General features: G+C 40.5%; 1 protein-coding gene across 1 annotated transcript; it reads right to left on the bottom strand.

Annotated features, from left to right (window-relative positions):
• Positions 1–8,447: 8,447 nt before the first annotated feature.
• Positions 8,448–10,055, bottom strand: LOC139310843 (metalloproteinase inhibitor 1-like). The gene is made up of 4 exons (XM_070935075.1): positions 9,923–10,055; positions 9,571–9,653; positions 9,306–9,423; positions 8,448–8,584 (listed from the first exon to the last, which is right to left on the bottom strand). The coding sequence occupies exons 1-4, from the start codon at positions 10,053–10,055 to the stop codon at positions 8,448–8,450; spliced, it is 471 nt and encodes a 156-aa protein (XP_070791176.1).
• Positions 10,056–10,728: the final 673 nt, after the last annotated feature.

Consider the following 10,728-nt stretch of genomic DNA (forward strand, 5'->3'; position numbering starts at 1 on the left):
TGCCTGAATAAAATTCCCACCAAACTCCATATATTCCAATTGAGAAATCATAAATTCCCAACTGATTCTGTCAAATGCCTTTTGGGCATCAACAAAAATTAAAACTAATTGTTTATCCGGGCGATTTTAGAAAAATTCTAATGTATTCATGATAATTCTAAGATTATCTCATAGAGATAACCAGGGGGCTTTGATATCGTGTCTATCAACCCATGAAGCCTCCTCATATGGATATCCTTTCCACTTCACTAGGTACTTCAGTTTCCCTCTTGTTACCTTGGAGTCCAATATGTCATCTAGTTCATATTCATCCCCAGTAATGGGTCCTGGGAGCTCTGTAGAGGTTGTCTGTTCTACCGGTTTGAGTAAACTGCTATGGAAGACTGGATGTATCTTCCCTAATAAGGGAGGGAGTTTCAGCATCTGTGATTTGGCCTGCCGCCTGTTGTGATGGTATCATGGCTTGTACCACCTCCTCCCTCTTGCTATTATATTGTGGCATATGCAATAGTGCATCCGCCAAAAAATTCCTCCCAGCAGGCACATATTTCAAGGTAAAGGTGAACCTTTGGAAATTGTGCCCATCTGACCTGCTTGGGTGACATCTTTCTGGGAGTTTGCAGAGCCTCTAAGTTTTTGTGGTCCGTCCATACCTCAAAGGGGGTTCCCCTTCCTTCAAGTAGATGCCTCCAGGTGAGTAAAGCCCATTGTATCGTGAAGGCCTCTTTTTCCCAAATGGCCCACCCCCTCTCTGTGGCCGTAAGTTTCCTGGATGTATAGGCACAGGGTTGTAACTTCCCTTGCTTATTCTTTTGAAGTAAGACAGACCTACAGCTACATCGCTTGTGTATGTTTGGACCACAAAAGGTAGTGTCGGATCAGGATGTTTCAACACTGGCTCACATGCAAACATCCTTTTCAATTTTTCAAACACCTGTTGACAATCCGGGGTCCATTTGATTGCCTGTCCCGGTCGGGGCTTTAGGGAAGTGGGTTTTGTATGTAATAGATCCGTTAAGGGCAAAGCCATCTGTGCAAACAATGGGATGAATTGCCTATAGAAATTTGCAAATCTGAGGAAACTCTGTAACTGTTTCCTCGTTTTAGGAGCCTGCCATTCCAATACAGCCTCTACCTTCCTAGGATCCATCTCTACCCCCCTCGCCTGATATACGGTATCCTAAATAATCTATTTCCCTTCTATGGAACTCACATTTTGATAACTTTATAAATAGTTTGGCAACCAGCAGTTTCTCCAGAACCTGGTGGACCAACCGGGTGTGTTCCTCCATGGTCTTAGTGTATATCAGGTTATCATCCAAATATACAAGGACTCCCCAATAAAGATGTTCATGAAGAACTTCATTTATTACCTGCATAAACACAGTGGGGGCACCTTGTAATCTGAATGGCATCATCTGAAATTGATAACTTCCCAGGGGACAATTAAATGTTGTTTCCACTCATCCCCTGGTCTGATACGCACCCAGTAGTATGCCTCCCGCAGATCCAGTTTTGTGAAGATCCTGCCGGTTGCGAAGGTGGATAACAGGTCTTTCATCAAAGGTAAGGGATACAAATGTTCAACACACAAGCGTAAGCCACCGTCTTTCTTTTCTCTGAATAAAACTGGGGCTGCCATACGGGACCTGCTAGGCCTAATAAACCCTCATGCTAAGTTTTTGTCGATGTACCATTGTAATTCTGCTAGTTCCTTAGGGGTCATAGAATACATACGGAGTTTTGATAATTTAGCCCCTGATATCAATTCAATGGCACAATCGGTTGAATGATGTGGAGGTACACTCTTCCTCACTGAATACCTCTTCCAGGTCCTTGTATATATCTGGGAAACCCCCTCCTGTCCCATGGTCTGTAGTATCTTGTTCTGCTTTCATTTGATCTGTAGGCGGGTCAGGGCCAAGGGCTAGCCTGAGTTTCCTAAAGCCCTCTTCCCATCATGTAGTTGGTTGCCATTTGTCTAACCATGTTAGACCTAAAATAAGAGGCTCAATCATTGTATCTACCATGACAAACCTTATATACTTCCAGTGCTCTCCTATCTCTAATTTGACGAGTTCTGTGACATGTGTAGCTGGTACCTCTCCCAATATCGAACCATCCATTTGTTTGAACCGAATGGGCATTTGTAACGTTCGGACTCATATAGCCAAGTCCTCCACCACAGACCTTCTAATCAATGTGCACCATGTGCACCCAGAGTTGATTAAGGCACCCTGCTCGCTTCCCACTCCTGAGTGCGTGTTCCAGATTATCACCAGGATTACGAACAGCCGCACAGGACTGCTCACCATCGGGTCATTTGAATCATCCCCATCACTTTTTTTGGGACCCACCGGCAACCGTCCTCCACTCTCCTCAGCTGGGCTTCCACCGTCCTTCCCTGGGGTGGCAAGCTTAAGGGGGATGGTGTGTGCTGCCAGCCTTGTTCGTTCAGACGTTGGCCTGGGGTGTTCCTGGGGCTTCTCCCCAGTGGCCGGGGTTTTCCCTTGAGGAACGTTCCCTCTCCCCCTCCGGTATGTGTGTCGAGCTGTGGCTGGACTCGACACCAAATTCTTTAATGTTTTTGTTTTAGGCCTGGAATTGATCAATCTATGTCTAGATTAAATCTAGATTGATCTAGATTAAAGCCTTCTAGACGTTCAGCAGCTGATGAAGGAAAAAGAAATCTGAGGACAGAATTACAGTAGGAACATGGACTGTAAGCAGCATAAGCAGAAAAATTCAACACACTGAAAGATGAGATGAACTGATTTTACAACTGAGCATTAATGAATTGAAATGGACTAGAATCAGGTCCCTTCATTTGGAAGATCATTTTTACTGCTCAGTTTTTTACTACTTAGGACATAAAAACCAAAGAAATGGTGCTGCTTTTATAGTAAGGACAGTTCTTGAATACAATGTAGTCAGTGGCCGAGTAACATCAATTAGATTTCACAGGTGGGACTTTAAATTGTAATTATTCAGGTTTATGTCCAGCTATTAATGGAGAACAGGAAGTTAACAAGTTTTATGGTTGAGTTCAAGCTAATGACAGAACATGCAAGCGAGTTGTACTGCTTGTATTTTGAATACAGAATGTCAATGTAGGACACAGTAGGAAAGAAAACATAATTGAACGATATGATCCAGTAAATAAAAATAAAGCAGAAGAATGCCTTATCATAATGTGGCTAGTATATCCTGCTGACCAGTTATTAAGGAAAGAGATTTTTGCAGTTACCTAACATCTTGCAAAAGATTATGTGACCACCACTTAACAAAAAAAGAAAAAAAGGAAATAAATATTTTTTCCCCTTTCATAACTTATTGCAACAGCAGAACCCTGTCAGATTAATTAATTAACTAGTTTTTAGGCTCAGGAAGAATCGGCATCAAACTTTGTAAATTCTGGGTTGGAGACAAGACAAAGTGATATCACATGAGTGAATGGAAGTTGTCCATATGGGAATTGTCAAGTGTTCTTGTGCTGATGTGGACTGCAATTTAAGAAAGATCTGTTGACCAAACAACCTAAGTTTTTGTATTTTCAAAATGAGTTTTCCACTCATAGAAAATAATTTATGAGGTTGCCAGGAATCAAAAACAATTTGATGGCACATAACCAATCCACCAATCCTGTAACTTTGGAGTTTTAGCGGGGATAAACAACTTCCAAACATCACGCATGGACTGGGAAAACCAGCACTTGAGTATTGAAAAAAAGAAAGAAAAGAAAAGCCAAACGGAAATACAGAGATGGGGGAAGAGATATGGATAAAGGCACAGAAAGCCAAGAAAGAGAAAGCAGGAGGCAAGTAGGAGACTAGAGTTGGGCAGGGGAAGAAATGCAGTATTTGAGATGACAAAATGACAGCAAAGCTGAGAGCAGGAAAAAAAGTGACCAAGAAACATTTCATGGAATGGATGGAAAGTTCAGCAGTTGGAAAGGGACAGAAGGTAAAGAAAAAACTTTGGGGGTTGTGAGAGTGTTGAGCATAACTGAGAACAAACATGGCCCCTCACTTCTTTTTCAATGTTGTATTCTCATCTTATTATTTATTGATTTGTTTATCTTCCTCATCTTGGATGCTGCCCTACTCCAACTGGGTGACACAGAGCAAAAAAAGAAACAACAAAGATACAAAAACATATAACAATAGCAATAACCAGATAAGAGGAGAACTAGCTAATGAGACAAACCTATCATATATCCACCAGAGTCTCAAATCAATCTAGCTCAGGGCTGTCAAACTTGTGTCATCACATTGTCGTCACGTGACATATTATGGTTTTTCCCACTTCGTTAAACCAGTGGAAAGCATGACCAGTGTGTGACGTATCCGGCCTGTGGGCTGCAAGTTCGATACCCCTGCTCTAGCTCCACACCTGGTGCAAGGTATTCAAGGCCTTCTGGAATGACCTTTAAAGTCCTTATTTTACAGATGAGGCCTGGAGAAACCAAGGGAGCCTCTCGTCTCTCATGAACATTAAACCTGAGTCTCCAGGGATTCTGAATTGGTGAAACTGCACTCCAGTTTCCCACACCCAACCCTGTCAAGGAATTGTGCATCAGCAGCCCAAATGAAGTCAAAGACACTGACACAAACTTGTGAGTTTATATAAATAAATATATTTTATCATTTATATTTACAGCAGACAAGATAGTCAGGAACACATGAACATCATGAGGTAAATCGGACAGCACAAAAAACACACCGAGGAAAGGTGGGATAAAAGGGACCTTTAGCCCTCCACAGCAACCAAACACAGCATAGAATGCCTCATGCATGAGCCAGCACTTTCCAACCAATATCATAATAAATGCTAACTTATTATACCCTCCATTGCCATACTAATAGTGAGACAAGCTGATCACATTTTCCTGGCCATTGCAGAACCAAGAGAGCCATTAATTTATGAGTTGCATTCTTATACCTCACTTAGAAATGCTGAATAGGTTTTGAGGATGCAAGGCTAATGAACTGTCTCTAGACTAGCTCTACATGTTCCACCTCCTTATGCAGTTACATCCATCCATCCATTTAAGTACATAGTAATATAAAAGGAATGCAGGTGCATCAGAACAATCACCTACTTCCTGAGATCTTTCAGGAAGTCCAGTATGTACCTTTCTTTTATCTGTCTTGAATCTGCTATTGATCAATTTCACATGAGGATCCCAAGACACAGCTACAGTCTCTGCATCCTTCCATTTAAAGTTGATGTTTTTCAGATCTTCCTAAAATATTTGGCCCCAGGTTTTCTTTGGCCTTCTTCTTTTTCTCCACTTCATCCAATTGATTGTGATCTTTGCTGGGCATTGTTCACCTATACAGAGTCCATTTCACATCCTGATTATTTTAGTAAACTTTTATATCTAATTTGAAATCACTCACAATCTTGCCTCCTTGAATGCTAATGGAGAAAACTGGGCTGTTAAACCTGCATGTACAAATAGAAGAGATTATTTGTAGCTCAGTGTTGTGGTCCGTAGAGCTCTTGGAGCTTGGGTGCTTTTCTTACAGATGTTTCATTAACAAACTAACATCTTCAGTCCTAAAGGTTGTGGGCCTTGTTCTTGTTTTTTTATAAATTAGTGAATTGCCCTGTCAGTGTTGGGGTGTGTGGTCTTGAGGGTTCCTTCTTTAGGCTGTTGTTTACAATTAGTTTGTCTTAATTGATAGTTCCTTGTTTAGGGTGTTGGAAGAAATGTCCATCTGGTTGAGTTCCAAGTGGGGAGAGACACTGGAAACATGGAGGCTGATTGGAAAGATGGTTTATTGGTGAACAGGACCACATGTGTTTTAGGTCCTGGACAGCTGAGCACATGGAGGAGAGAGAGAGGTATTTATACCCTCTCTTGAGTCTTGCACTTGAGCTTCCTGTTCCTGTGGAAGAAATGTATTCTATTGGTTGTCAGACACCCAGGGTGCTATGCAGGGATCATAGCTAACATTTTAGATTGTCTGAATTAAGTTTGATTGAAGCTTGCTGGGTGATGCAATGAAGGGGCTTATTTGTGCCACGTGGTAAGCTCTGCTGATAGATAATCCTATTATGTCTTGGAGGGTCATGTCTTAATCCCATCACCCTGGAGCTGGAGGTCTAATTGTCTTGTAGATAGGCTGGCCTAGTCCTGCTCAATGGGCCAAATATCTGCCGGGGGCAGGGAGCTGATTCTACATATTTTATAGAATATAAAAATGTTTGAATATTAGCTCCAGTCACAGTAGGTTGCTTTTGAGACTGGATTTGCAAAATTAGGCTTGGAAGTTGGATGGTGGTCTCTATTTGAAGAAGGAATAGAAATGAAAGATGACTTAGCATGTTTAAAGCTTTGCTTTGTGTTCTCTGTGGGATTTAATTTAGGACTTTGGCAAAGCTTGTAAGAAACATTCTGCATTCTTAGTATAAATATGGCACCTCCCTCTGTTATTGAGTTAGCAAGTCATTACATCATAGAATAAGATTCTTGTTCCATTTTTAAGGGTGTTAGTAAAATGGTTTCAGTAGCATCATTTAAGAATAAGGTAAGACAAAAACAATGTTATCTATTATACTTTAGGATGCTTAAAAGTTAAGAGTAAATGTAAATGAGTAAATGTGAAAGAGTAAAAGACTAAATGTAAGGCAACCTTGCATTGCTCAAATGAGTTTTGGTAAATAGTTTCAGTTGAGACCATGAATTGTAATTCAATGTGCAATGCTATCCCAAGGATGCAGATGTTTCGAAAAGGAAATACATGGAGTGGTGCGGTGGCCTAGAGGTGACGTTCTTACCTCACAATCAGGAGGCTGTGAGATCAATTCTAGATATAGGCAAATATTTCTCTCTCTGGGCAGCATGAGAACATATCTGCTGAGCAAAAACTCCGCATTGGCAACAGGAAGGGCATCCGGCCATTAAACACTCTACTAGCTCCATTCAGTTGCGGTCATTCATTATGGGGTCATTAAAAGATGATGAGGAACACAGATTGATGCATCCTGGGGCATGTTTTGCTGATCTCAGAGGCTCCATTCTCTGTATTCAGACTTGGAAGATCAAGATATGCAGGTATAAATTGGGAAACTTGTAAGCAAACTGAATTTGTGATATTAAGTAAGATTCCCTCTGATCATAACTATACATACTGTATTGATTAGTAGAAGAAATTTATTGCTACCCATCTTCGTATTCAGTTCCCTCTCCACAGAAGCCTAGGTGCACAGGTTCCATAGATGCTTCTGAAAGCACCAGAATTCCCAGTCTGCTGACTGAACGTTTGCAATGGATTACCCTGCTGAATTTTCACTGTAACTTGAATCATCTTGTACGTATTCTTCAAATGTTCCATACTAGATGCAGAAGAGGGAAATTTCCTTTCTTTGTGCCAGTAATGTAAATGATTTTAATAGAATACACTATCTATATCTGGCCCATTTGAAGATCACCCCATCTGAAGCCTTCCTTTCTGGGAGAAGATAGTAGGAAGGCAGTTACAAAGCACTGGAGAAATAGTGTGTTTTTGGCAGGGTCCCTTTCAGTCAGGATTTAAACCCAGGCCTGGGAGAGAAACAACTCTGGTTGTATAGTTGATATTATTTGCCAGGACTTTGTTTGGGGTAGTTCCTGTCTGCTAGTACTGTTCAGTAGTTTGTATACTATTAATCCTGTTATTCTTTAGATCATCTGCAAAATTTGGGGACTGTTTTACTGTATTTTAACTCCTTTCTTAGGCAGTTGCACTCAGAGGGGAATTGATCAATGCCCTGCACAGGTTACCTGTAATTTTCTAAGTGGAAATCCAAGGGCTGGTTTTGTCTAATAAAGACCCACGTGGTTGACACTATTTTCAGGACCACCTTCTCCAACCCCGATTGACGTCTCCAATACATAGATCATAATCAGAGTAATCCCAGATTTCTATGAAATAAATGGGACTGAAGGGAGATTAGGAGATGATGTCTTTCCATCACAGCACCAATCCTAGGGAAATCCCAATCCCTTTGGAGAGAAGATGGCTTCCCCTATCTAGCTCATCCTTTCAGAAAGTGGTAAAACTGAGCTTTTCCATTCTTGAATGGCACCTTGGTATTAAATTACAAGTTAATTTAATTATTAAATTGTTGTTGGGGAATTGTCATAGAATTGCTGTTTTTCAGAAAACTGTTTTTAAGATAGTGAATTGTACAGTGTTTCTTTGTTTACCATGGCTTATTAATGATATTTATGGTTTTTTTTTCCTTTTGTACATAGCAAGGTGGAATGACATGGAGAACATACACATCTGAAAAATAAATGACACTCTTAAATCACATTTTATTTCATTTCATTTATTAGATTTTTTTGCTGCTCATCTTGTTTTGAACATTTGCTTTCTTGTAACAAATATTCAGGTACATCCAGGTTATTTGTCATTCTCTATGCAGTAGTATATTGACAGCGAAGGCCATGAATTTTAATCACGTGCACAGATGGTGCTGCAATCCCTACCGGCGACACCATTCAGGTTCATTTTTTCTACAAGACTTACTTCATTCCATGGTTTTGCTAAGTGGCACTTATTGATTTGAGGACCAATGTCATCAATAAACCCTTTTGAAATAGAAAAGATACATAACAGTGGTGTCAATATGTAACTGATAAGATTTGTTCACAGTAACTTGTCAAAAGTCCTTGACAGACAATTTTCTTTCATTTGCTCTACCTTTTAAGTAGGGAATGATGTCAGTTCCAAACAAGCCAACTTTATCCTTTTCTCAACATTTATTATTTAATTAGTGCATGGCATACAATGTCAGTTAAATCTATGAATTGGATAGACCCAATGCAGTCCTGACAGCCTAGATTGCTACCAATAGTTCATTCTGTTCAATGCTATGAATGCAGTTTTCCCACTGAAGTGGTTCCCATTGATCTACTTACAATATTGTCCGCTTTCGAACTGCTGGGTGGACAAGAGCTAGGGATCAAGTGATGAGATCTTACTCTGTCTGATGGAGCTCAGCTGAAACCACTGGAGTACAGACCATTTCCTGCCAGCAGTTCCAGTGTTATGAAGCCACTGCACCACCACATCCCCTTTCCTCGACAAATCAGTAATCTTTTAAAGCAAGCTTCATATCTCTGTGGGAACTGACAATGCCTCACTGACACTGGCTTATCCCTCCAAAAATGGGATGAAAAGTGACCAAGAAATAATATAGACTAGATTAGGAATAATGATAATGATGAAAATATTGGTTTGGAATGTGCCATCCTCTTTAATTTATATATGTATTAATTGTTCTGTTACTAGATAATTGGTGTTCACTACCTGAAATTAGGTAGTCATCTCCTCTGAGAGGGCCTCTGTGTTGATATCCACAGTAATACTCTTCTTCTGGGCTGTAAAGAACCCGTGCATTTCTTAAGTGCCTTGGACCTTTGAATACCTTCAGAAAAAATAATAATTCTGTATATGATAAGGACAAGAACAGGTCAGAAGAATTTGTCATGAGAGGAACAATATCCCTTCACAAAAAACTGAATATCTGTCAACTTGCTCTTCATCATAAGTTTCAGGAAGATGAGAGGCTTACCTGGATGGGCTTAATACTAAACATATTTAGATGTATAGGAAACTCAGGATCCCGCCTGACACTCATAAATTGGAGCCTCATCACTGCAGAGAGAGAGAAAGAGAGGGAGGAAAGGAGGGAGTTTTTCCAGTAAGAGGTTGAAACTGCAGATTTCTCAATACAAAGCCAACTAGATGGTGCTGGTTAGTCTTCTGCACAAAGGCTTCTGAAATAAATAATATGTTCAACTTTAATGCCATAGGAATGATTTTGCTGCAACTGGAAGGATTAATGCTGGCAGCAAAGCCTACAAAATAGATGAGGGGAATACTAAAAGATGGAAGGGAGAAAAGCATTCATTTTCAAAACTCACCGAAGCCATGTGTGCAACATGCATCCCGGAGAGATATTTCTGGACATGTGCTGCAGGCCTCTGTGAGATCTCCAAAGAACATGAGGACAAGGAAGCTGACTAGGAAGAAGACATGTGATTTTGTAGTATCCATTTCTTGCTGTTTATGAAGCCACTCACTTAGGACAGAGGAGGTGTTTTCTTTAAGTAGCAGTCTTTCTGGAAGAGTGTTGAGTCCAGCTGTGGATTAAAGGGGAAATGGTGTTTGAAATAGTCCTAGAATTGGTTTTAGATCAGGATGATTCAATTCCTGAAATATAAGGAAGGATCATGGGTCCTTCATCCTGTGGGACAAAGTGAGATTTAAAGCTTTGTCCCTGTGGGTATCACTCTCCTCAGAACCAAAGCCTTAGCAGAGCCCGAACACCATGTCTGAGCTTTCTTTCTTTCTTTCTTTCTTTCTTTCTTTCTTTCTTTCTTTCTTTCTTTCTTTCTTTCTTTCTTTCTTTCTTTCTTTCTTTCTTTCTCTCTCTCTCTCTCTCTCTCTCTCTCTCTCTCTCTCTCCCTCTTTCTTTTAATATCCCGATCAAACCTTAAACTGCCAAAATGAGGCCACCTTTTAAGTTTTATCGTCGGCCAGAAACAAATAACTTTTGGGGCACTCTAATTGGTAGTAATGGACAGACCAACAAGTGGGCCAGGCTCTCATCTCCTGACATTCACACTGCATGTTGTTATCCTGCAGCAACCCCCACTTGAGGATATTGGCCTCATATTTAGGCACTCCCACCCTCTGCCTATTCAACGTCCTCCAAGTAACATAGGGG

This window comes from Pituophis catenifer, unplaced genomic scaffold (genome assembly GCF_029215685.1).
Source record: "Pituophis catenifer annectens isolate HBS135680 unplaced genomic scaffold, rPitCat1.0.hap2 SCAF_2, whole genome shotgun sequence".
Classification (NCBI taxonomy): Eukaryota; Metazoa; Chordata; class Lepidosauria; order Squamata; family Colubridae; genus Pituophis; species Pituophis catenifer.